The 27,475-nt window shown below is 33.6% G+C and overlaps 5 protein-coding genes and 2 non-coding genes across 11 annotated transcripts; 4 read left to right on the top strand and 3 right to left on the bottom strand.

Moving 5' to 3' along the window:
* Window positions 1-4,020: 4,020 nt before the first annotated feature.
* LOC101211998 (N-acetyltransferase 9-like protein) lies at window positions 4,021-6,590 on the bottom strand. The gene is made up of 6 exons (XM_004144491.3): window positions 6,326-6,590; window positions 6,099-6,170; window positions 5,927-6,014; window positions 5,173-5,305; window positions 4,887-4,925; window positions 4,021-4,295 (listed from the first exon to the last, which is right to left on the bottom strand). Exons 1-6 carry the CDS (start codon window positions 6,516-6,518, stop codon window positions 4,215-4,217), a joined length of 606 nt encoding a protein of 201 aa, XP_004144539.1. The 5' UTR covers window positions 6,519-6,590; the 3' UTR covers window positions 4,021-4,214.
* Window positions 6,591-7,909: 1,319 nt separating this feature from the next.
* LOC101209946 (cytochrome b561 and DOMON domain-containing protein At2g04850) lies at window positions 7,910-9,827 on the top strand. Its single transcript, XM_004144565.3, has one exon. It carries the CDS (start codon window positions 8,174-8,176, stop codon window positions 9,548-9,550), a length of 1,377 nt encoding a protein of 458 aa, XP_004144613.2. The 5' UTR covers window positions 7,910-8,173; the 3' UTR covers window positions 9,551-9,827.
* Window positions 9,828-11,780: 1,953 nt separating this feature from the next.
* On the top strand, window positions 11,781-11,862 carry TRNAS-GCU. Its single transcript has one exon. It is a non-coding gene; the product is annotated as a tRNA-Ser (tRNA).
* Window positions 11,863-11,958: 96 nt separating this feature from the next.
* TRNAV-CAC lies at window positions 11,959-12,032 on the top strand. The gene has a single exon. It is a non-coding gene; the product is annotated as a tRNA-Val (tRNA).
* A 394-nt stretch (window positions 12,033-12,426) lies between these two features.
* On the bottom strand, window positions 12,427-15,842 carry LOC101210196 (BTB/POZ domain-containing protein At5g48130). Its single transcript, XM_004144566.3, has 4 exons — window positions 14,965-15,842; window positions 14,815-14,884; window positions 13,527-14,678; window positions 12,427-13,267 (listed from the first exon to the last, which is right to left on the bottom strand). Exons 1-4 carry the CDS (start codon window positions 15,057-15,059, stop codon window positions 12,536-12,538), a joined length of 2,049 nt encoding a protein of 682 aa, XP_004144614.1. The 5' UTR covers window positions 15,060-15,842; the 3' UTR covers window positions 12,427-12,535.
* Window positions 15,843-16,191: 349 nt separating this feature from the next.
* On the bottom strand, window positions 16,192-18,091 carry LOC101212240 (splicing factor ESS-2 homolog). The gene has a single exon (XM_004144492.2). It carries the CDS (start codon window positions 17,928-17,930, stop codon window positions 16,401-16,403), a length of 1,530 nt encoding a protein of 509 aa, XP_004144540.1. The 5' UTR covers window positions 17,931-18,091; the 3' UTR covers window positions 16,192-16,400.
* A 3,475-nt stretch (window positions 18,092-21,566) lies between these two features.
* On the top strand, window positions 21,567-26,089 carry WRKY49 (probable WRKY transcription factor 20-like). 5 transcript variants are annotated; one of them, XR_004217962.1, is made up of 7 exons: window positions 21,567-21,994; window positions 22,904-23,611; window positions 23,694-23,859; window positions 23,931-24,098; window positions 24,539-24,774; window positions 24,854-25,072; window positions 25,708-26,089. XR_004217962.1 is itself a non-coding variant. In XM_011660237.2 (6 exons), exons 2-6 carry the CDS (start codon window positions 23,020-23,022, stop codon window positions 25,000-25,002), a joined length of 1,302 nt encoding a protein of 433 aa, XP_011658539.1. In that variant the 5' UTR covers window positions 21,567-21,994; window positions 22,904-23,019; the 3' UTR covers window positions 25,003-25,352. The 5 variants fall into 5 exon arrangements, 3 of the variants coding, with proteins under 3 accessions (XP_011658539.1, XP_011658537.1, NP_001267610.1); XR_004217961.1 differs by having other exon boundaries at window positions 25,671-26,089; XM_011660237.2 differs by lacking the exon at window positions 25,708-26,089 and having other exon boundaries at window positions 23,940-24,098; window positions 24,854-25,352.
* Window positions 26,090-27,475: the final 1,386 nt, after the last annotated feature.

Genomic DNA, 27,475 nt, shown 5'->3' with positions numbered 1-27,475 from the left:
TTTCGATGATTTACTATTCGTTGATTGTGCGGATTTATATTAGAGGTGGAATGTTGCTTAGGATGTTCTTCTCCTCGTCCAATAAGGTTTTGTTCATGTTGTTGTGCCGGTAGAGGCTTGACTTCTTTTATCCCTAACGAGAAACTTGAAGATTTGTTTTGTAGTGATTGGTTTCTAAATCTAATGTCCTCCATTTTATTCGATGGACTTTCATTGTATCTAGTTCGTTCTTGGTTTATTTTGTTTTCTTTATTAGAAAAAAATAGTTGTAGTACAAACAAAATGTTGAAAAATCAAATTAAGATTTGAATGTTGACTTTGAATAGTGTTTTCATTTTGTCCGTGAGCTTATAATTTCTAAAAATTAGGATGAACACCATATGTTGAGTAAATAAAATAACAAATTGATTCAACATTCCAATTTCAAGTTTTATAATCTTAAATGGAATCTAAATTTCATATATTTAGGAGAGGTTATCAATCGATGAACTTAGTTTATCATTTTTCCATGTTTGGATTGACTTTCTGACGTACGTTAAGTAAGTGTTGGGTTTGACTTCATTCTCTTCCTCATATTAATATTTCCAAACATAGTGTCTTTCATTTTATCCAAGGACATTTCTCCTTTCTATTATTATAGAAAGATGGTTGTGGAACCAATGACAAAAATAAAATTGAATTGATTTTGTAAGTGTTTATAAGTATTTGAAAATCAATGGAACGGAATTCCAATATTTATGATTTTGCTTTTCTTACAAAATAGAAAAAGGAAAAAGGATTTAAAATTAGTATTAGGTGAGGCTGTGTGAAGGAAGCAAAGGGAAGAATAGTACTTGTTGACTTGGCAAATAATATAACAGAAAAAGAGTGGAATCGAAGTTTAAAAGAACAATGAAAATTATTTGGGAAATAAAATTAAACATTTATTTTTCTGACTAATTACAAATATAGGAAAATGAATATATATATATATATATATATGAAATTGAGGAAATTAATTTTAATAAAAGAAAGAATGGGGATTTTGTACAACTTTGACTAAAAGGCAGGTATGAGACGTGTTGTGTTGATGGCTTCGTTCAACTTTCTACAACGCATTTGCTCTCATCCTAACGACGTCGTTTCATTCAGTGTTCACACTCTCTCTTTTCCTTTTTCTTATTTTCCTCACTTTTTTTTTTATTTTTTTATTTCCTTTTCTTTAATTTCAATGCATATTTAGAATACCCTTTTTAACTATTTTATTTCTTTTCTCATATTAATATTTCTAATTGCTGCTAAATGTATAGATTCAACAGACTTCAACTTTACATGAGTCTTCTAATATATTATATAGATATTTTAAAAAATAACAAAATTCATCTAATTCTCTATAGTTCATTTTAAAATTTTGTTATATTTTATAATAAGTTCCATTCTTTTTTGTATTATTCCTAACAATTTCCCTTATATATTGTTGCTTATCCCAACACTATATATACATATATATAATCACTTTTGTTCTAATAAATCTAATATTTAAAATTTAATAGAGATTAAACTCAAATTCAAAATAAACATGTGAAATTTTGAAATCTAAACACTAAATAACATGTAGAATTATACATATAAATAAAAAGATATTTTCTCCTTTTTTTTTCTTTTAATAAAAAATGAACTTGAATTGAATATTGAAAAGTGCTTTTTGAAAGAAAGAAAACATTTTATAGCTTAGATTTCATGAAATTCCGCAATTGAAAACGCCATGTTTTTTTTTTTCCCACACGTGTGTTATTTTAAGCATTAATCCTCTTTGCATATTAATTTAATTTAATAAAGCTTTATCAATAATAAATATTAAATTTTCTTACATCACATAAAAATAGGTTGTGAAACGTTAAGGTATGGGTTGTGAAACGTTAAGGTCATGTAGTTGAAAATGAAAGATATTAATAAATTGAACGAAAATTATCCATCTTTTAACAAAATAGAACTCCATTTATTTGCATTACTTTTCTTTTTAGGGATTGAAAGTTCAATCACCTACAACTTTCTAATGGTTATGATTAGAAAAGAAAAAATATATTTTCTTTCTTTAAAATCTAATAACTTATGTACAATTTTGATTTAATTTCTATTTTTGAAATCAATATTTGTTTTGTCATAAATCTCCTATTAAGTCTCCAAATATTTATGAACTTCAAATTTATAGTTTACATTTCTAATTAGTAAAAAAAAAAAAAAACTCAATTGTAACCCAAATATAAATTTATCAACTATATATATATATAACCTAAACTTGAAAAGATGAAAAAGAACACAAACAAAAATGAGGAAATGATGTGCAATAAAAAAAAGGAAAAATTCTTCCATGAAAAATAATGATGCAACTCAAATCAAAGTCAAAATCACATATTAGGATTATTGTATATAGTTGATTGAAGGCTATATTGTTTGGAAGCTTTTATTAATTTAAATTATAAATTATAAGGTTGAAATCTTATTATAATAAGGTTTGATAATGATACTTTACAAATATTATACACCCAACTGCTCCCTCTTTATTGAGCCTCCCATCCTATCTAACCCAATTTTAAAATTGATATTGCAATTAAACAATCTTTTAAAGTGCTCAAATAATTGTTTTACATTTGGAGCAGACCCACCACTCCATTTACTTTATTCTTTTGTTGTCTTGGTCTCTTTGCTTCTATTATTCATTTAATCAACCCAAAGGATATTTTACTATTCTTCATCTTTCCCATCATTAAAACTTAGATATTTCCTATTATTTATCAGGTCATACATCGTATCATTATTATATCAAAGGGAACATAACTTGGTGGTAATTTTTGGTGGTAATTTCTGTGTAATACTTCTATTGAGATCCAAGGTTCGAGTTCTTATACCTTGTTTGTTGTACCATACAAAAATTTAGAAAGACCTCAAACTTAATTGTTATATTTACAACCATCTCTATACATACGTTCGTACTTCCATCATCATCAAAGTTAATTGACCTAAGCCTAAGAGAGATTGGTCACAGTGGTGGAAAATGATAGGAAATTGCCCAAATCAGCCTCCACAGCCTTTTTGGACCTATGCCTTTTCTGCATGCCGAAAACTTTCATGTCCAAACAAAAAAAAAAATGTTCTTGGAAAATTAGGGAACTAAATCCTTATACCATCCCTTTCAAAAAAAAATATATAGGATAAATAAATAAATCCTTCATCCATCATTTTGAACTCAAAATTATATTCATACCCACCAAAAACATCCCCCTTTTTTTAGGTTTTTTAGAGCAGCTACCACCAAGAAGTCATGTTATATCCCCCCTTTAACATGGTTTGGATTCATAATCCAACTGCCTAATCTTTTGGACTACTTCCCTGTTGACTCATAATTTGCATAAAATAATCAAGAGTTCTTATAAACAAGTCTACTTTTTAGATCTGCTCATCACCAAACAAAGGGGGTGCTTATGGTATATTGGTAATCCTGATCTGATGTTCAATTAATCAAATGGGGTTGATACAAAATGTAAAAAAATCAAGCCTTTTAAAGTAATGAGATTGGATGTTGATTATTCCAAAGAATTGGTCTTGAACCAATTGAGTTCACACCAAAGGAAAATAAAAATATGTTGAATTGACAGGGTAAATTTTTGTCAAAATAACGGCAAATATTTTGAATATTAAAGCGACATCAATTACCCTGCCCCGTGTCAACAGTTTCATGTAGACGAAACCGTGAAATTTCAATAACTTCAGGTATATTCTAATTGTTACTCTGAAACTAAAGACAGATCATTTGAAAGAAAATGTTAAAACAGAGACTTCATACCTGCCGTGCCATTTAAGTCTTTATGAAGATGCCAAAATTGGTGGGGGGTATGAGATTTGGACCTTCTAGACTGATCTCCGAAAGTCCACATCAGAAGGTCAAACCAAGCATCTTGAAAACCTACAGAAACACAAAAGATACAAAGGCAAACAAACAAATACATAACATGATGAAAGTGTGACGATTAGATGAGGTGATCAGGGAAAGAATGTCTTGTAAATAAGTCATAACTTTGATCTTTTTTTATAGAAGGTTTCTTGTGTATTATATCGATTTGCTTCTTGCTCAAGTATCAGATGTTTGAACATAATATCAGATAATCCACAGGAGTTTCCCACATTTAATGTTAGAAAATCAAGATCTAGAACCGGCAGGAAAGTTCAATTGAGCGCTAGTCGTAAGTAACTATTCTGCCAAACACATCAAGCAACTCCTCATGCTTGGACTTTGTTACCTTTAACTCCAGAGTTACCTTCCAAATGTGCAAAAGTAAATAAAGTCAGAATCAAATATGGCCTGGCCCACTTATATGATAACTTAGCTCAGGCTTAATATCTAAAAGCATAACTCTCTAAAGTGGGTACATGGAAAAAGAACAAGAAAAAATTTCCGAGCCATCAAGTGTTTCCATAATGGAACAAAACTAATAATTTGTTCGTGTGATAAGGTTGTCTCGCAATTATTAGACCAACTATAGTATATGTACACACGCATAAATTTGTCAAGTGTAGTCAATCAATCAACCAGTAATGGTAATTGGTTTCTTTTCTTTTAAGAAAATTGTAACTAAAGGATCCACATATGCATCTTAGTCAAATAGATTTTGACGCATCAGCTCATATTAATAAACTTTTCACAGTCAAACTAGACGTAAGGTTTTCCTTAAATTAAATAGTAAGCATGCTTTTAGCTATCTGCATATCTTCAACATCCTAAAAGACTCGTGTAAGTTGTTATACGTCACTAAATTGAATAATAAACTGAAGCATAGGTCACATGGTTTTAGATAGATTCGTCTTGGGAGCGGCCTATCAGTTAGGAAGAAAATAGAGAAAGAGCTCACCTCCTTGAAGATTTCACTGTAAGAAGTCTCTTCAAATCCCTACACCAAATAAAAGGGGTCTTTTAGTGAAGATTACAGAAGGACTAGTTTAAAAGGAAAAAGAAAACTAACAATAGTGCAATATCAATTTTTAAGAGGAAATGTGAATTTGTTGGCAATATCAAAACATGCCGACTTGGATTGGTGCGGATTCTTTTGTATCCAACGAACGGAAATTTTAGCTACTAGAAATAAGACATAAATGTTATTTCAAAAAATAAGTTCTTTTCTGGACAGAGAGACCAACCAATTTTTTGAACAAACTGAGAGACCCTTCATTCGAGTCTCCAATTTTAACCCGGAAAGTATGGATCCCGAGGTTCTTGACTGCAAATGCCATCATCATTAGGACAGATTCTTTCCCAAGTCCTTTACCACGGCTATGCTAACAAAAACATAGATGTAGGAAGTTTAGTGGACGTCGTAAAACATTGATCCCAAAAAGTATACGAAACTAGCAAATGAAGAACAAAATCTCGTCACAATATAATCCACATACATGGCCAAGAATCAACCCAACACATTGCAAGGAAAAAGGGACTTTTTTTTTTAGTTCAACGTGTGGGTATGGGGATTCAAACGTCAGATTCTTGGTTGAGCATATGCCTCAAGTAGTGAGCTATACTCAGATTGGAGAAATAGAATGGTTACCAATACATGCACATTCGAAGATTCATTCAAGCATTCTATTTCCTTCTTATCTTGACTCAATTAAAAGAACACTTCGTTGCTTTCCATAATTTGGTACTTCATTGCTTTTAATCAGCCAGAACAACACAAAACGTAGAAATTTTCTTATAGAAGAAGCAATAACCAATAAACAAGACACTATGAAGAGAACCATGACATAGAATTAGGCAGAGCATAAATGGCTGTTTATATTGACAGAACTTCACAAACCACAATCATTGAAGAAAATTAGAGATCAAAAAGCATTACCGTAAACATTAGAGCAATCAAGGAACAAAAACATCACATGACAAAAAGATTAAATCTGGTACCTCTTGAATTCAGCTATCATTATTTCGATCTCTGCTAAAAGAGAATCATCCAGATCATTCATGTAAAGATTCACGTCACCAACCATTGCTGGAAATATAGAAACAAAGCGTATAAACAAAGCAACCCCCCAGCCCAAAAATTATCAGTTAAACTAAAGACCAAAGAACTAACCTTCAACACCAGAATTTCCATGGATGAATTTTCCCTCAACCAATTCCTTATCCAATACAATGAAAGTCTGCTCTGAAAAAGCCACCCCCAAATCCACACGATGTTAAAATGCATTGCGAAAACAAACGGAACATTATTTTGTTCAATATCAAGAATTTGAAAAACAGCCGAGATAAAAATTTGATGAAATTGAGAGAGGAAACAAACAAATGAAGATAATGAAGTACTTTTTGGGTCTTGGGTCCATGATTGTTGCATCTGGTACTCTTGATCAAGAGTGAGGGGTTCGGAGCCTGTGGCTTGAAGAAGAGCTGGGTCTTTCATCCATTGATGATACTTGGGTACATGCTCTTCCATGTAAGGCACCAAAATTACCCTTTCCCCTTCTAAACTCACCCCATTTTTCTTCATCTCTCCCATCCCACTGGGACTCACAACCAGTGTGTATCAGAAGACTTTCCTGGAATGAATTCATGACGACACTATTCATTTGAGGAGGAAAGAAAGCAATAGCAAAGACGGCGGAGAGGAAGCCCAACTGCCATTTCCAAGAGAAGCCCACCAACATCTGTCGCTCCATTAGAGTGGGCTCAATTAACTTGGGGTTCATCTACGAAAACACGCCATTGACATTAACATTAACTTTGAGGATTTAGGGATTCCTATAGATTTAGTTTCATCCTTATATTTGTTAATATTTTTAATCCATTTGTTACATTCTTAACTATCTCCATCTCATACCAACTTAACTATTTCTTTTATTTGAGACTTATAACTTTTAATAGTTTAAAAATGATAAACTTATGATAAACATTAAGTTAATTTTATGTTACGATAAATAGTCAAAACAATAGCTTTTGATAATATCAATCGCCTTAACAACAAATTAGACACCAATTTGATATTCTTCTTTTTGGGAGAGACAAATTTGAACTTAAAATTTGAGATTGAGTGCTTAAAATGTAGCTTTAACCTTACATTTAAACTAAAGAAGATCAAAGACATCATTATTTTAAATTGGAAACTTAGGTTTAATCCAAGATTTGAAAAAAAATGAAAGTCCATATACCAATTAGGTGTAACTTATCCTCAAAGCAAATATCCTTTAGTTTAGAGGGAATACTAATGATCCATCATTTTCACCACCACAATTCTTCTAAATTCCTTAAAATTCCATATACCAACTCATAACTTTCATAACCCCAACCTCTTCCACATTTGCTCCCCTCGTCACATTCTCCACCTTCTCTCTCATTTGATAGTATCATATTCTAACCACAAATTTTATGGTCAATAACATGCTTATATATAAGTTGAGTTAAATGCTTGTCTTGATTAATTTATTTTTTCTTAAGTTAAAAGACTTTTAGATTACAAAATAAAAATAAAGATATATGTAAAATAAATTAGAGTTGTTTTTGTTTTAAAATAAACTCCATATACTAGGCAGTATATATATGTGTGAGAGAGGTTTGTGAGTGATTTTGTTCATGCTATACATAATGAAACAATTCGTTAATGTAATGAACTTTGTATGTATTGTGAAAGGTAAATGAAATTTGAAAAATCAACCTTTCATTCATACGAATTTTGATGGTAGCTGAAAAAAATTCTCACATATCAATCAACAAGTTTTTGCTTGTTATCTCTGAAGAAGAAAACTGATCCGGTAAAGAAGAGAAAGATGTTCAGTCTGTGAACCGTTTTGGACGTCGTTTTTCAAACATGGGGTATTTGTCACTTTTGCATTTCATTCCTTAAGTGAAATTAGCATTTCTCTGCTTTTGCATATTGTTGTTGCTATAGATAAATACAAGTTATTCATAATGATGCTATTCAGTATTAAACATTTTAAAGATGGAAAACATAATGGCAATTCGTTAGGCTCAATTTGGCTATTGAAAACATAGCTTAACCTTTTACATTTAAAGGAAATTAGATCGAAGACATCATATATAAGATTAACCCAACTATGAAAGTGGAAAATAGAGTGTTAATTACCTACTAAACCATAGTAATGAAGGGTTACTTGTCTTCAAAGCAAATTTCCCTAAAGTATTAGCTAAGTGGACATAATGATGTTCCATCACTTTCATCCTTCAATGCTTCTAAATTGCTCAAATTCCAAATACATCATTACATTTACCAACATTATCATACTCATAATCTCCACTTCTTCTTCTACCACTTTACTTCATTACCCCCTTCACTTCACCTACCATTCTCTCATTCCTTCACCTCCGGCCACCATGCTCCGTCCTCATCTCCTCCTTCTCCTCCTCTTTTCCTCCATCTCCGTCGCACTCGCCGCCCATTGCACCACCGTCACCGCCATCAAAACCTTCCAGCAATGTATGAATCTCCCAACCCAACAAGCCTCCATTGCTTGGACTTTTCACCTTCACAATGCCACTTTGGACCTTGTCTTCTTCGGCAATTTCATTTCTCCCTCCGGTTGGGTCGGCTGGGGAATCAATCCCACGTCACCGGGGATGACCGGAGCTCGTGTTCTCATCGCCTTCTCCGATCCAAACTCCGGCCAAATCGTTGTCCTCCCTTACGTTCTTGACCCGACTGTAAAGTTACAGAGAACCCCTCTTCTCTCTCGCCCTCTCGACATCCGTCTACTTTCCTCCTCCGCAGCTTTGTACGGTGGGAAAATGGCCACCGTACACAACGGCGCCGCCATCCAAATCTACGCTACTCTCAAACTCATCCCAAACAAAACGAAAATCCATCTCATATGGAACCGCGGATTATACGTCCAAGGCTATTCCCCAACCATCCATCCAACCACATCCGACGACCTCTCTTCAATTGCAACTCTCGACGTGGCCTCAGGCACCGCCGCAAGCCAAACCAACGACATCGAAACACTCAAAGTAATCCACGGCATCCTGAACGCCATATCATGGGGACTACTACTCCCGATCGGCGCAGTAACAGCGCGATACCTCCGACACGTACAAACCCTAGGCCCGGCGTGGTTCTACGCGCACGCAGGAGTCCAACTAGCTGGATTCGCTCTAGGAACAATCGGATTCGTGATTGGAATCCGATTGGGAGAGCTTTCACCAGGAGTGGAGTATTCGCTACATAGAAAACTAGGGATTGGGGTTTTTGCCCTGGGGGGAATACAGACATTGGCGCTGCTATTCAGGCCGAAAACGACGAACAAATTCAGAAAGTATTGGAAATCATACCATCATTTCGTGGGATACGCATGTGTGGTGATGGGAGCGGTGAATGTGTTCCAAGGATTTGAGGCGATGGGGGCGAGTGGATCGTACGCGAAATTAGCGTATTGCTTAGGGCTTTCGACGCTGGTAGGGATTTGCGTGAGCTTGGAGGTGAATTCATGGGTGGTATTTTGTAGAAAATCGCAAGAGGAGAAGATGAGAAGAGAAGGATTGATCGGAGTTGCTGAGAAGGACAGTGGAAGCCATAACTAGAAATGAAGATGAAGAAGAAGATGACATATAGAGATTATGATTCATTTGCTTTGCTTTTTTTTTCTTTTCATTTTTATTTGTCAAGATAAGAAATATATATATATATATCGAATTTAAAAAAGAAACGAAAAGGTGAATTGAATAATGTTTAGGTATGAGATGAAATTTAGGTGTCCTTCACTCCCATTACGAATTAGTGACTTGTGAACTTATCTTAGACGTTAAAAATTCAATACTTAGAATATTGATCTCTAAAATATTTTCTTTTCTTTTTAAACTATTAGTCCCTCAATTTTTAATATTATAATTATTAAGTTTTGAGCTTTCAATTATCTACAAATTTCTAATCTATTCAATTCTCGGTCTAATAAATTCATTTATTATGGTATGTTTTATGTTATTTTTAATCTAAGTTTGTGTAACTTTTTTTAAATACATGTTAGCTTGACGTGAAATTGATATAAGTATCCATTGGTACATTTAATTATGTTATAGTTTTACTATTATCGATAAATCGGTGTCAATATATTCACTTATCACCTTCAATTTAACGACTTACATTTAGATGACCTAATCAACATGATCGTCAGTAAAACACACATTCATATTGATAGTCGATAAGAAGATTTGATTTCTAACTTGATAAGTATGATTTGAACATATAATACATCATATAGTTTTGACATTAGTACTCATGAATCAAAGGAATACTAAATAAACTATTGTGACAAAATTAATTATAACTTGTTAATATACTTGAAAAGTATCGACAGTAATATGCAAGTTCAAGTTTCAAATAAATTATCGAGATGTATACATTCTTCAAAGTCCCTAATTGAAGATGTATGAATAAGTAATTGACGACGATTACGATATGAAACGAAGTAAAAAATCAAAGTTAATGGAAGAATATATTACACTTGCATAAAGAACAATGAACAAATGGTTGATGCACGTTGGACAATAAAAACTACAAGTTGAATCGCACAGAAATAAGAGTAGTCTAAAACAGTTGAAAATTTGTTTTGAAAATGTTGGTGAATGGGCGTGTTTGATGAAGTCCATCCGAAATGACATTATGAGAGCAATTTACTCATTTTCATTCCACCTTTAAATTTATGATGTCAAATAAACATAATGAATCAGAATCATATTACTTTTGAAAAATTAGATGAGTAAACACTACCAATCAAAATCACATTGATTTACTATTAAGGGTCATTTCAATTTATAGTTCAATTGAAATCAACTAAGATTACGTCATAAGCGTGACTTTAGTTCATTGTATTAAACAATTTTCTATACCTATCTGTTGTAAGGGTAAGGTTTGAAGTAAATGAAGTGTTGACATGGAACAATTATTTTTCGTTAGTCAAATTTGAATAACATTATAATTTGGGTTGAATACTTTATGAAGTTGGTTGAGAAAGAAAGGTTAATCAAAAGAAAATAATGAAAAGTTACTAATTTTTTTAAAAAAAATTGAGAAATTATTTTAAATTGTAAAATATTTTCAAATAAAGAATTTTGTCATGAGCTTAGTTCAACTGACACCTATGTATTTCTGTGGACAAGAGGTTAGATTCAAATCTCTATCCCAACCTTTATTACAATACCTTGGTAAAAAAAAGAGTTTCTCGTGAACAATTTTGGTTCTAAAAAAAATTAGATGAAGAATTATAAATTTACCTCCTTGTTATCAATTAATTTGAATATTTATTATTAGAAACCAAAGTAAATCTTTTTGTCCATATAATAAAACAAACACTAAATTCATTATACTTAATTTTTGTACGAAATATGAATATTTTGTAAAAATTTCTTTTTTTTACCATTTTCCAAAATGAAGATTTTGCATCAATAAAATATACCAATATTTGATAATAATAAAAGAAAACTTACTAAATATTTTTATCTTTTAATTTTTTTTTGCTACAACATACGTACATTTCAGAAGTAGGAAAAAAAACCAAAATATAGTAAAAATTTAGATTATATATATAATAAACACAATCATAAATATTAATAGATTTTTATCAATAATTTCTATAATTAATATAATCTAAATATGTACTTTTTTTAAAAAAATATTTTCAGCAATTTTCTATTTAAAATTATCTATATATTATTGGTTGAAAATAATTTTTTTTTTCACAAAAGTAGTTTTTGTTTGATTCACAATAATGCTTATTATTTATGATCAAAAAGTTCATTTTGGTGTTCACCAATTGTCGCTTTGGCCGAGTGGTTAAGGCGTGTGCCTGCTAAGTACATGGGGTTTCCCCGCGAGAGTTCGAATCTCTCAGGCGACGATTATTAATTTTTAGCAGATGTTTCAGTTAAAACAATTTTCCTTGATATAATAAAAACTAAATATTAAATTAAAATAAACTTTTTGTTAATATGACGTCTGGGTGGTGTAGTTGGTTATCACGCTAGTCTCACACACTAGAGGTCCCCGGTTCGAACCCGGGCTCAGACAAATTTTAATCTCAATTATTTTTACATTACATTTAAATTAAATAAAATTTAAATTAGCAATTTTAAATTGTAGACCCAATTGAATTTAGTGCAACAAATCAAATATTTTATAAATTTAGATAGACATGATAATGAAATACTTTTCTAAAAATATATGACTTATCAAAGTAAATGCATGTCTAATATATTTGTTGCACTAACAAGTGTCTGATACGTGTTCTTAAACTCTTTAATAGATCCGTAGCTGTTTATGACATCTAAAAGATGGGTATCATATATAAAGTAGATGACTTCATTTGTTAACGTTTTGTTAGGAACATAAAACTGGTGTAATTTGAATGAATGCTGCCACAACTTTGTACTAATTTGTGCATGCAATGGTAAAAAAGCAAACATGCAGTCGAAGTTCATAATAAATGGCTATTTCCTTTGCTCCTTAACATACTTGAGGTTACAAGAGATTGATTATACATTCTCCATAAAGGAACTGTTCTGAGTTTTTATTTACAAATCCAGCCTATGGTTAATCTGATACATCGATCTGCGCCAAAGGGCCGGAAATCCCGACTTTCTTTTTTGTTTCCTACTTCCAAATAGACGTATTCCGCTGAAGATCTTAAATAGACGACTTGCATAGTTTCGTTGAGCAGAAAAGTTAACAGAGCCGATGCACCCCGTTACCTGTTCGTGTGAGTTCCTTTTCTTGTTCGAGTATCTACTTTCGACATCAGGCAGTTTTGTTCTTCCTTCTGCTTTGCTGCTCGACAACATCTCCGTTTTCTTGGACAACGTCTGCCATTGAATGCTTTTCTTCAAGGCAATCAGCTCTTGTTCCAGATTCTGGATTCGGAAACTCGTCGACTCGTATTCATTTCTAGAGGATTCATGTGTCTGGATCACATGGTCTTTCTGTAGCAAGAAGCTTAAGGTTCTTCTGTTTGGATCAGCTCCATCTGTATAAGGACTGTCTCGTAGATTCTGGCTGTTTGAGTTCGGAAATCTAGAGCTTGAAATGCTTCCTGAGAATTCGCCATAACGTGCAAACCTAAATGAGCTTGAACACTCCTTGAATACCTGTTGGGTATTCAATTGCTGAACGAAAAGCGCCTGGACTATCAAACGAAGGGGCATCAACTCATTTTGAACAGCCTCAATGCACGCCTCTTGTGATAGCTTCTGGCAGTTGAGGTACTTGCATACTGCCCATTTGTCCTCTTGGGAAAGTTGCGACTGTGCCTGAAGAACAAAAGATAGAGACCAAATCTTTCACAGTTAAGGAGCTGGTAGAGCCTTGGCATTTTCCAAAATAGAACAAATTTGTTTGACCCATTTGTACTGTAGTAATTGACAAAATCAATGCTTTAGAATCTTGTTTATTGGTCTATACAGCTGAGTAAATAGGTCTAAACCTCATTTGGAATGGCGTTTCAAGAAAAGAAAAACAGATTATTAAAGAGTTACGTCATGAAGAATATAGAGTTTCATCGAGATTTACCTGCAGGAATGTATTTACTGCCCTATAAAGGTGATTGTGATTCTCTCGCCACGCCCCAGGCACTTTTTCAATGAGTTCCACAAATCGTTTCTGATCGAGTTTTGGATCAGGAGCTATATAGGTTAGATATTCATCCCACAACTCTGCCACAATTGAGTTGCTTCCTGAATGGTTGTGATTCATCTTCATGTTAGAAGATACAAATAACTCTAGTATCTTCTCCATAGTAGCTAACTCGATGCTGGAAGAAACCGAGTCTGCCCCTGTTTTCGGTAGAAGAAAGTCTTCCACTTGGGCAAAATGTAATACTGATGCTATCTGGTCTTGCAGTTTTTGTAGGCTGTTACTTTTCAGGCCAATTTCAAGTGATTTTGAAAGCAATGCAAAGTAAAAGCCTACAGGAACCACTCTACTAGTTCTATGTCCCATAGGTAGAAGATCAAGGAGACCTTGCAAAATATATGAAACCTTTTCATTTGCTTCATCATCTACAATCTTCTCATCAGTACTCTCCCAGAATTGGCGCATTTTTTCGGAAAGAATCCATTTGTTTGCGTAGAAAACGATGATGGGGCTGACATATTTTTCTTTCATACCTTGTCTTCTCAGGGATCCCACTACTCTTTTGAAGAATTCAAATGGCAGAGCAATGAGGTCCTTGATCCAAAGATCTTGGCACAAGATTTCTTTCACGATTTCACAGCTCCAAACCTGACTGGCCAATGCATCCATTGTTACAACTGGTTGGTCTCGTCTTCTCTCGGGGTCAAGGATCTCCATGCAAGCCATGAAGGCAAGCGATTCAATGCAACGGCTTACAATTAACAGCTCCTCGGACCAAGGAAGCAATTGTTGACACTTTTGGAGTACAATTAGTGTATCGTCCCAGCTTTGGAAAACCACTTGATTCAAATAGATATCGAATCGTTCGCATAGGTTACTGGAACAGTAATCATCTGTCATTTCAAGAAATTCTGCAGCGCATCGGAGGGCTGCTACGTTAAAAGGATCAACTAGAGTAGAGGAGCCATAGATGAACAGTGCAAGTAACTCAAAGGTTTCAGGTCCTCCAGGAAAGTTTGGTGGAAGCTCATACTCGGTCGATTCATTCAATCTCTTCTGGAAGTATCCACTCTTTGATAGGAGAGGATGCTGCAGAGTGACAACAAACATGGTAAAAATTTAATATTCTCATAGTTGAATATGAAGAGAAATGTTGGATATTTAGAGGGGGAAAAAAGAAAGAAGAGAATAGGATACACTGATATATTTCCGAGATCATCTTTACCTTGTGGAGGTGGAAGATCCGATCACCAACTCGAATCCGAACAGAAACAGGCAGACCAGTTTCTTGGCTCCTGAGACATAATCTACTTAATCAGAAATCAAGGCAAAATCATAGATGAAGCAATATAATCTTAAAAACAGTGAAACCAACCATGAAATAATCTTGATCTTGAGCAAAACCCCAATATTCGGTGAAGTGAAAGGACTAGAAGCCACTGAGCTGATTTTGGGGCTAATTACTGCCATCAACAGAACTCCTAAAGGACCTCCAAACCAGAATTTATGAAAGTTTCAAATAGCTAAGTGAGTTGGGGATTCTTTGAACTAAAGCAAATGCTGATAGTGAACAACGTTATGCCTTCTTATGGCCATAAATGAAAGGCGCCATCTCAGGAATCGAAGAAATAAGTACAACCAAAGATTCTAGAATCCATTACCCGGTGTTAAATTAGGAAAATGGATGAGAGAAAAGAGGGAAAAATGTAAGTCTGTCCACATACATTCGTGCAGTTTTTATTCCTTCAAAGTTAAAAGTCAAATCCACACGAGTGTAATCTCCATACCCCATATTTTAAGGCTTCAAAAACGTTCTCGGTTGCTGAAAAGTTGAATTCTTGAACTTGTAAAACACCTCGGCCAATATAATAAGGTTGGCTTTCTCCCTCTTTCCCTTGTCATGTGAACCATATTTTTGGGTTCTACTCGTCCCTATCCCTTTGTATCCGTTCATATATTATAATTTTTTTCCCATTTGAGCAGGTGAATGAGATTTGACAGGGAACAAATACCTGGAAAAAAGAATCGGGAAAATTAGTAAAAGAGATTAAACAATAATGAGAAAGAGTTGAATTATGGAAGAAGTCACGTTTCAAAGGCCAATACACCCAAGACGGCACGGCTTCTGAAAGCTTGAGAAAATGCTTTGGAAAAAGAGCGGCCCCACCCTTGCTTCCTTGCAGCATTTTCCTCAATCCCAAAACTTACTTTTGTTAAGTTCACTGCAGAGTGAAATACTGTACAGCTTCTTTAATAATCAACTATTCCTTTTACGCTACCTGTTATGACTTCAAAGGCAAGACTCTTCCTGTCATCCATTAAGCCTTGAATAGAAAATTAGAGAAAAGAAGCCACAGAAATATATAATACAATTTGAGCCTACAGGCAATAACTATTTTACTAATCGTACTTCGTGTTTGTTCAACGATCTTCAATAGAAAACTACTTGCACTTAACTATACAATTCACGTTTCTTGAACAATGAAACTCCCATTCCAGTGCAATGTGAAATCAAAAGCTTGAGACCCCTTTCTTAGTAATTGAAAGCTCGAAATTCATCAAATCAACTTTTACGCTATACAGAAATTAAACACAGAAGAGGGAGAAATAAGAGCCACATTTTATGATTCCAGAACAATCAATCAAATGGGTCGTTCATTAGTTTTCAAATATCCAAAATAAGGATATTAGCGAGCTCTTTACATTGACATTGTACACCTTGTAAAACAAAAGAGATACTACGAAGGGTTTTCAAGACAGAATTGTTAGAATACATAAAGCACTTATGCTATATCGATTGGACAAATTACATCACCAAGCAGGATTTGAACCTTCTTTAACAGAAGGTGACCTAGAGCCAAAGCTACCATCCCTTGCAAACCTAGACAAACTCCTCCCGCTTTTTGGTGTGGCGGCACTCGGGCTTCCACCTCTGTAACTGGCACGAAGGGTCTCATCAAATGACGATGACGACTTGGCTATTGCGTTCCTAACAAACTTCTGGGCGGCCGGAGAGAGAGTCCTCTTTACACTTGGGCTAGCACTTCCCCCTCTAACAGGTGATGGCAATGGAGGCTTCTGAAACATCTTTGATTTCTCCCTTAGCTTTCTTGCAGCCTCCCTTGAAAGTGAATGAGCCTTCTCGTCTCTTGCAGCTGGACATGGAATGTTATAACGTGGTCCATCAACAGAACCCCCAATGTCAATAGGCGTATCCTCAGGATCAAGTCTCAAGGGCGTTCCTTCAATTTCACCCCATGTAATAAATGGAGATTCATCTACACCAGGTGCAGGTGACGGTGTTCGGACAAAACTGTAGCCATTCTCAGCCCTTTTACCTGATTCTACATAAAATGGATTTGGGGTCTTCCTCAAATCCTCCAAATCATACTTCTTCAATCTATCCCCATCTCTATCCAGCACAGGATGTGGTGTAGTTCCAGCCACAGGGGCATAAATCACTTCAACCGATCCATCGTCTTTTGGCCTTGAATCCATCAATTTACCATGGAACCGAGTGCTTGATCGGTTAATTTCTTTGGTTAGACCCTTCAATCTTACAGCCCTTTCTTCCTCCGTCAATGGAGCCTCACCTCTATCCGACGGATGATACATCAACAAATTTTTAGCAGTATATTTCCATCCTTCCAAGGTACTCGGCGGCTGATCGGAAGTCCCATAACCATCAGTTATTCTATCTCTCTTCACATCCTCAATTGACTTCACGTCATCCTTTTCACCCTCCGTCAAATAAGCGTATCTCTCCTTCCTCTTCCTATTATCTTTCTCCAGAATTTTCGAAAAACTAAAATTATCCTCGCTCGTATATTGCCTAAAAAACTCATCAAGCGACAGCGACTCATCCACCACCTTACCATCAGAACCACCCTCCTCCGTTACACCGACGACTCCGCTTCCACCGAAGCCGGGGGTTTTCGGGGTTTTGCCCTCAAATTCATCAAAAGGGGTAAAGCTTCTCATAAAAGTGGAACCAGGTGTTTGAGACTTACCATCAGGGTTCAAACGTTTAACCTTCTGACCACGACGCTCCATTATCTTCAACTGCGCATCTCGGATTAAAATCGGGTCTGCACTTTTAATCGCTTCAAGCCAATCAAGACGATCTCTGAGCTTCGAAATATCGGGAAAGTAATCACGCTCGATAATCTTCTCAATTGCTTCCACATAAGAATCCTCATCAAGAACCTTGGGGTGTTTCCTGGAGCTCTGAGGCGTAGTAATCGAAGACGAACTCTGAAGAGTCTGGATCGCGTTCTCGGAAACCGTCGATGGCGACGGTGATGAGATGTGCCGGGGAGAATGACCCGGAGAAAGAAGCATGATTGAAAAGCTAGATTAACGAATTCCGATTTAAAAAGAAAATTGAATCAATCGAAAGAGAAAATTCCCGATCGGAATCTGAAGAAGATTGAGAAGAAATTATGGCGTCTCTAGGGTTTGGAAAATAATTTAGGAAACGAAAACTTGAAGCTCTCACCGACTCATACGGCCAATGGTTTGCAACACGTGCGACTTTGTTACACGCGCGTGTCTTACAAATTTTATTTTATTGCTGAAAGGCCCTAAAGTTTTGAAATTTTCCAGTAATTCCCTAGACTGTTCATAATATTAAACGAGACCCTGAATGTGAGCGTTAATAAAAGTAGTTTGAAATTATTTATGACTAACAATTTTAATTTTTTATAATTCTAAAACAAAAATAAAAATTTAAAAACTACTTTTTTTTTTTTCTTCAAATTTTAACCTTTTTTAACTGTTGATAAGGTGTAGGTATCTTTTTTCGTCTTTGATTTTTTTCTTAAATTTTGGTGAATGTTTTGAAAACTCTTGTTAGTAGAAGAATCATGTTTTTATATATAGGATCCACTAATTTTAATAAAATTGTATATCTAAAAAAAAACGTATACTTTGTCATGGTTTGTTTAGTAACTATTTGCACATACTTTAGGAGACCTTTAATCGATTTTTTTTTTTTAAAAAAAAGTAGTATTCACCATCTTAATTTTCAAAAAGAAAAAAAAATCAAATGATGATCAATGCACATATTTCCACACCATAACCTAACTATTGAGACTACCTAAGTACCTTCTTTAATACTTTCATATGAAACTTAAAATTTTAATCATTTATGATAGACAACCATTTGTGTGTATCATGACACAAATAGGCAAATATTGTTGTCTATTGTAATGTATCGTAGATAAACTACAATACTTTGCTATATTTTAAAATATTTTTATTAATTTTGCCTAAAATAAAGTACTTTTGAAAACTAGAAGACGTGTTTCTTAAAAGTTTGTTTTCAATTTTAGATTTTTACTAGTTTCAAGTGTTATTTTAAACTAATTGAAAATTTGAGAGAAAACAAACATAAATTTTAAAAACAATCAAATTAAAATGAATTGGTATCAAGTGAAAACTAAATCGTTATCAAACAATACTATAATTTTTAGGCATCCAAACACAAGACTCCGGATGTTTAGGACAAAGGTGAAGTTGTGAACTTTTAAGATCCATAATATAAAGTTTAAGGAGTTGTAAACTTTTGGAGCCCACAATGCAAAGTTTGGGGACTTGTGAACTCTTAAAACTCAAATTTATACTATACTTTCATGAAATGCGTGAGTATATCATTTGACAAAAATTGTAAGTCATCAAAAGATTTAAGGCTTTTTAGTGCTTCTTATGTTAAATTGGAGTTTAGAGTTTATTGTGCATGTACATTAGTGCAAAATAAATGCAATCAAAGTCCTGTATCAATTTCCATGATTCATGAGCATATAAAGGAGAGCAATTATCACCAATCCTATAAGATCTTTTGGGTAAAACCAAAAATAAACTTACGAGGGTTTAAACTATCATATAAGACGACTATTAAGCCGTAAACACTATAAACTAATTCATTACAATTTTGTATTTAAAAACACTTTAACTTACCTAGATGATCATTGTAGCATGTAGGGAAGATAATTGTCGTTTGCTACAAAAGTTGATCATCGACAATGGCTAATTAACAAGTGGAGTCATTACAAACGTTGGAGGGTAGAGTTCATCAGTCAATGGGCAAAGTTTAATGATGAAAACTATTGAAGTTGGGATCATAATAAAACAAAACCAATTAGATATTACCGAAATCATAATTATTAAATACATAAAATAACCTATATATAGAGATTAGTTGTTTTAAAAGATAAAATTGTTGAAAACATTTATGAGTATAACAAAATCTCACTGTTTACCAATAATAGATACTCATATGTTTTCATTGATAGACAAGCGACATTATAAATTAGTTGGCTCATCATAGAATATAATATAATTTCTTGAAAATATGTACAAAATCCATTTTATTATTTACCATACAATAGAACAAAACAAAGTAAAAAAAGAAAAAAAAAAAAGCAAAACCAAGATATTTTGCAGTTAAATATATATAGTAATTAGATGAGGTGAAAGTTTAAATATCAAACTCCTTTTACTATATTGTAAATAAATTCAAAAAAGTTCAAAATAAATTATATAATAATAGACTCTCATGGTAAATAGATCAATATTTGTAATATGATCTACCACATTTTTTTTATTTACAGATTCTGTTATATTTATAATATTTTTAAAATATTGTTATATATTTAATTATTTTAAATTTAATTACTACCTTTACCATTATCCTATTTTTTTCTATCTTAAAGCACGTAATTCAAGAGACAAATGTTAATGGAGAATTTTGATCAATTAAATTTTGTTACGTTATCACCTGGAAAAACTTGAGTCCATAATGAAAATCATAAATAGATTGGGCCTAACAAAACAATTTAAGCCCAATAAGCAATTGGTTCCAAGCCCACGAGAATCCTCTGTAGATAGATACCTTACCTGAGAATAAACAAAAAGAAGTGTTTACGTTAGGGAAATTTAAAAATTGAGACCAAGAGGATTTCAGAACTTTAAAGTTCTCATCTACCCAAGACTAAAACTTTTTGAATTTCAAAATATTGGAACTCAAATTAGTCTTAAATTTCCAAATTCCTGAAGATGAAAGAATTAATAAAAAAATTGAATTTTAATGTTGGATAGAAAACATCAAATTATCAAATATTAAAAATTGTATCAACAATACTATACAAAAAAACATTGTAAAAATTCTATGAATTAAATTTATCTAAAAATCTCATATGAACAATATTATAATGATTCAACCATTCGATATATTGTTCTTTCCATCATTTTTATCAATTTGATATCAATATAAAAGATGAATTGATATTTTCATTACATAGGAGAAGAAGTAGTCAAACTTAAAAGAAAAAAATAAACCATAAATATCACATAAGTAAACGTAACATAAACAATAAACCTCTTTAACTTACTTAAAAACCATAAAAAAAACAAATATATACTTTTTAAAAAATTTTAATTTTCTTTTTTATAATTTGTTCTTGAAATATCCACCAAACAATATTTTCAGAAAAAGTTTTTCAGCTGTTTTAAAGAAAATAAATTATTTTAAAAAAATTAATAAAAAAGCAAAAATTATTATATTTATTTCTTTACAAATTATAAATGTTTTATCAGTTTTTTCTATTTTTCACGATATTAAAACAATGACATTTCATTCCAAATTGAACCATTTTAAAATTTAACAACTATCGACACAGGAAAAAAACATTAGAAGACAAAAATATTTAAAAAAAATAACTCATAACACATTTTAATGTATATTGTAAATATAATAAATATGACAAATAATTAGTGATATACTATTATGCACAATTATTAACTTTTAAATTTACTATTTTTGTAATTTAAAAAAATATTTTTTTTTCGCTATTCTACAAACGCAAACAAAAAAAAATGTAAATAGAACTTATAAATTGATAATATGGTAAGTAATTTTGTTAGTTAAACTTTAAAATACATAATATGGTAATAAATTAGTAATATATAAACCATGGCATTAAGAAGCGGAAGCTTGTGCGTTACCAAACAACGGCCTTAGAATATGCTCTTAGCTGTTATCAACTTTACCGGGAACTTCATCGGAGCCGGAGCACCAATCACTGCTTCTCAACTCTAACCATTTCAATTCCTTCTCTCTCTATCTTCTTCTTCTTCTTCTTCCTCCTCCTCTTCTTCTTCCTCTTCCCGGTATCTTCTCTCTTTTCTTCTTCATCGGAGCTTCAATTTGACTTCAATTTCTTTGTCTCCTTACCCACTTCCCTCGTCTTCTGCACCTCTGATTCGCCTGCTCCAATTCCGAACCCGGACTTGTATTTGACGGCTGTGATTGATTTCTAGCGGAATTCTGTGCTTCCACCTCAAATTACTACACCTTTGTGATTTTCTAGGGCTTCAAACTCCAAGCCTTTGGCACTGAACCGGAGGTAGAGCTTTTTTCCCTTTCTCATGTCTAACTCAATATTATTGTTGTAAATTTTTTTTTTGGGGGGAGGGAGATAACAGATAAGTATGTGGATATTTTTCTCTTGTTTCTGAAATTGAAGGCGGAGTTTTGTGATTTGGATCTTAATTATTTTGATCCGTACTGGAGCCGGAGAATCTAGTTACTCAGCTCAAGCTGAGCCTACTTGGTCCGTATGTTTTGGATGAAATTAGTAGCTAATTCTTTTTCTTCTCTTTATAAGCTTTAGTTGGAGTGAGAGTTTTACTTTGAACACCATTGTTTCTTTGTTCGCCTCGAAGATTTCATCGGATGGTGTGCAAGTGGTGGATTATTGTGCACTGAATTCGATTTCCATGTCTATTCTTTTTTCTATTAAAAAATTTTGGTTATTAATTGAGAATGAAGATTATTTCCATGTATTGAATAATATATATCTTATCCCACTTCCCGAAACTTTTAAATGTTCAATATTTTGATTTTAGTACGGTATATTTTCGAAGTCAATCCTTCTTCTATATTGTAAATTATAGTAGTCTGAATCAACTCTGACACTCTAGTTTCCATTTTTTTTTTTTGGGGAGGGGGGGTTCTTGGGCTAAACTGAAATTTCCACTTTTCATGCGTACAAACACATTTTCATATTAGAAACAGCTTGGGGTTATATAATGCATGAATTTGGGGATGCTGAGTATGCATGAAATCTTCACGTTTTCTTTATGACCATGACTATGAAGTTTGAAGTAAATTGTCTACGCACACAATGACACGATCATTCTCGAATAATATTAATAAATTGTTTGTTTGATATCTGGCCTCTTGAATTTTGATTATATGGAGGTAGTCCAAAATGACTTTTAGCAATTTTCCATTTTGTTGCATTTCTTACCAGGATTCAGTATACAGCTAGACGTGACGTGGGATCCAGTTTCTGTGTCAATCAAATTGTGGAGAATAAGAGTTCTTTAGAGCTCTCTGGTTTATGATCTAAGTTCAGTACTTGTGCATATGGTTTCTACAGGGGACGGGGACCAGTTAGAGAATGAAGTTGATTCCGATCAATTGGATCATGAAAACAGTTCAGATAGTCAACCGCAAGCGTCTCAGGACGATCCTGGTGGAACTAATGCATCGAAATCAGATCACAAATGCACAGGGGCTTCCAGTAATACACTTGAAGAAGCTGTCAAGCAGCCTGAGGTTACAATAGCACTAGTGGATCGAGGAGAAATCTCTAGTATAGTGACTGAGAAAGTGACCCATAAGCCAATTACTGCAGAACAGAATCCCCTATCTGTTTTGAAAGTATGTATTACCTCCAGTATACGAGAGAAAGTATCAGAGGATGGATTTAACTGGCGGAAATATGGTCAGAAACTGGTTAAGGGCAATGTCTTTGTTAGAAGCTATTACAGATGTACGCATCCTACTTGCATGGTGAAAAAACAACTGGAGCGTACTCATGATGGGAAAATCACAGACACTGTTTACTTTGGTCAGCACGATCATCCTAAACCTCAACCTCATATTCCAGTTCCTGTTGGAGTCGTTACCATGGTTGAAGAAAAATTAGGTGAACATGCTTCTGGAAATTCTCAAGGTAAGAAAGAAACTGTGTAACTCATATCTTGTTTTGGTTATATACAGTTCTTTGATGTATTTCATTGCCTCGGTACTTGAAGATAAAACCTCCATTGCACTTAGCCAGACACCTCAACAAACTGAGCTTGCTGATATGCGTCAACCACCATCAGTTATAGCCAGTGATAATGTAAAAGATGAAGTTTCGAAAAGGTCTAGGACTAATGATGAGGTTGATAGTGACGATACACCAGACCTGAAACGAGAGTACGCTAAAGCACTGACTGTTTTTTTTTTTTTTTCTTTATTAATAAATTTGTGAACTAACGCTTAATTAGTTTCAAAAGGAAGAAAAGATGTAATATTGACGTGACGACAGTAGCAGACAAGTCAACTGTTGAATCTCGGGTTGTTGTTCAAACTCCTAGTGAGGTTGACATCGTCAATGATGGATACCGCTGGCGGAAGTATGGACAGAAATTTGTGAAAGGCAATCCAAATCCTAGGTATTGATTAATTAATTGCAAAATATTGTCTAAGATTGTATATAATTAAGTAGGACAGTTGTATGAGTGCTCGGATAATGAGTATATGCTGAGCGATAATTTCTTAATTTTACCTGAGTAGATTTCTTTTGCTTTTCATTGCTCATCATGCTCGTTCGTTGATGAAGTTATATATATATACATACACATGTATATTGGGAGGGTTTGGGGACGAGGGGAACAACCATACTCTTTTCTTTTACTGCCAACTCAAACATGGAACCAATCTCTGCAAGGAGAAAGAGTATGTCCCATGTCTGGTTTTAGGCAGTCCCTTTCAATGCATGATACAATCTTGGAAACTACTTATTTAAAAAGTCTTGATTCTTGAACACAAGTTCAACTTTTCTAATGAATACAAAGTACATTGGTAATCACGGTTGTGCTATTATTTTGGGCAGGAGTTACTACAGATGCTCAAGTCCTGGATGTCCAGTTAAGAAACATGTAGAGAGGGCGTCTCATGATCCCAAAATAGTGCTTACCACATATGAGGGCCAGCATGACCATGTTGTGCCTCCTATTAGAACAGTGACGTTGAACTCAGTTGGATCCACAACAGCCCAGAGTGACGAAACAAAACCAAAACCGGTTAGTACGGTGGTTCATGCTAGTAAGGATCCGCGAAGTGATTCAAGTAAGTAACAGTGTAGGAGTAGAAGATAAATCAGAGGTTTGTGATAATATTCTCTCAAATATATTTCACGTCCAATCAGGTTCTGAAGGCAAATTGATTGAAGAGAATGGCAAGTTGAATGCAACAGAAACAAGTGATGACATTATACTCGATGGGGTGGTGGTAAATCCTAGCCCAGGAGTTGCGAGTGAACAAAATAAGCAGCTGAAAGTAGCAATCGAAAGCTAAGATAGCATGCCCTTCCAGGTTCAAATTTGTATCATCAATCAAGACACATTAATAACAGCACCAAATCATGGTATAGCTCTACAGTCAGATTATTAACTAGTTTGTATAAATTAATTAAACTGGTAAAATAAAATCAATCGTGTAGGTTTTCATAGCACTTTAATAAAAGATAGCTTGTTAAAAGTTAGCTAATAGTTACCAAGATGCTAGAGTCCTTGGATTTTCTCTCTGGTATGCCATTTTTAACCTGATTGATGTAACTTATGCTTTGATATTCAATAGGTTTTCTATACTACTGTTTGATCACAATGTTATAATTATAAAAATATCAACCAAAAATTTCCATGTCACTGTCTATGATCACTTGCTTAGCCTTAACCAATTTTATATATTTAGAAGCAGTTTTCTCTCATCTTCATTGCTCTTGAAGATTTCATGATCCGCTAACAAAGGAATGTGCCATATATATCAAAGGTGGTGCAAATAATTTGAAATTCTATCTAATTATTGTGGTGTTAAACATACAAGTTATTTATCTTATTCTTATTTTGACCATGAATCTTGAGAATCATTTTGAGGGGTTGGTTAAAATTTTAGTCTATGTTGCCTTATACACCAGAAGTATTGGTAAAAGATGATAATTACCACCACAATTTTCATTGGAACAGCATAGTAATAAAGAGAGTCAATGTTTGATTGAAGCAGCTATTGTCGCTTCGCTCCCCAGGACGATTCAAGGACTTTTCCATGTAACCTGAGAAGCTGATTCTTGTTTGGAATGGCAGCCGATGTTCAAATTCATTGGAACAGCAGAGTAATAAAGATAAGTTTCTTAAGGTTACTACATTCTAAAGTTTCATTTGACCCACTAAAACATAAACATGTAGAGAGAGACCAGGCTTCAAGCACAAACCATAACATCACTAAAGAACATCAAATAGTTGATTTTCCTTGCACACAAGGCCTATACTTCAGCATAAAATTTGACTTACTATCAAGGGGTAAATAACATTGCCTTAAACATGAAATTGTACCTATTAAGCACATTTCTCCTCATTAAAGTTAAAGTTTGCTAGGGTTTCATTCATTGGTTGCTTATCAACAAACAAACAAATGCATTACTCAACATTTCTTAACAGAATAAATCTTCTTATATTTTTCAAGTGTTTTCTGAAACACATTCATTTTTACAACTAACAGTCGTGTTGTAACCCAACATGAAAAGAAAAAAATTCTTGACACCCAAATGGCGCGTAGATTGGCCTGGACACTCATTGATTTAAAAAAAGAAATTATACGGCAAAAAGTCTTAACTTCTCCTATACTCGTTTGAGGAAACATATGTTATCTTATGTTGGTGGAGCATTGCTACAATGAAGTGACATTTTTATAGCTCATGGGTTGAATTCTCGAAAGATGCATGAATGGCGCCAACCCTTTGTTAGGCTACCAATGTCCTTGATTACATGCCCCAATAGCATTGATTACATGCCCCAATAGCATGCATATAACAGAAGAACCAGCCCCCTTCGACATCTCTCATAACGTGTTCTACGCTGTTCAAAGCTAGATCCACATGAGGTGTTTGAATGACTAAAAAAGAATTCATATCTCAATCCATCTTGTGAAATTTAGCAAATATGTTAAATATAAAAACACATGGACTCAAAGAGGTATTTTTAGCCATATTCCAAATTTTCTTAAGAGAACTTAGAAGAGTTTTAGATATATAAGATTACCGATGACTAAATGTAAAAATGAATCTAAAGCTTTGGCCACCTTATCGAGGATGAGTGTATCTCAATATCTATCAGTTAGTCAATCAAAGTCCTAAAAGCTAAAGTTGTCGTCGTCAGTAGTTTAAAGCACATCACGTTTCTTTAGAATAGGCAGAAACCATTGGTAGAGTTGTTGAATGAAGCACATGAAATATATGATCCGTTGGTCTAACAAACGTAATGACTATGATTGAAGTATATCAAATCAAAGGTATACTTTGTGCCTTGTGGTATTCATTTCATTTATGGAGGTAGAGATTTCAATTTCTAAGGTAGAAAATAACATAAGTTAAGATTTAGGCTTGAAAGGTAGATAAGAATAAAAAATATTAGCATTTAAAAATAATAACATAATTTAAAACCAATTCTATAAACACTTTTAGACAGTAATTCTAAATCAACCATTAAATATTAACAATATTTTTAGTTATACATGTTTGTTGACGGTATATGCTTACTTTAATTCAGCAATGTTAATAACTAAGTTCATCATTATTTATGCACTATGTCGTTGTAGATAATAATAAAAACTAAGGTTCGAATTTCTAATATAAATAATAGCAAAAACTAATTTAAAACTATTTGGAATGACTTTTCAACTGCTTCATAACACTTTACTTAAGAGTACTTATCAACATTTGAGTAGTCGTTCTAAATCAACGTTTAAAGTAGACTTTCACTATGATAATGTTAAT

The sequence above is a fragment of the Cucumis sativus genome, chromosome 7 (genome assembly GCF_000004075.3).
Source record: "Cucumis sativus cultivar 9930 chromosome 7, Cucumber_9930_V3, whole genome shotgun sequence".
NCBI lineage: Eukaryota > Viridiplantae > Streptophyta > Magnoliopsida > Cucurbitales > Cucurbitaceae > Cucumis > Cucumis sativus.
The sequence above is the reverse complement of the archived record's forward strand: the minus strand, read 5'-3'. Positions and strand labels throughout refer to the sequence as shown.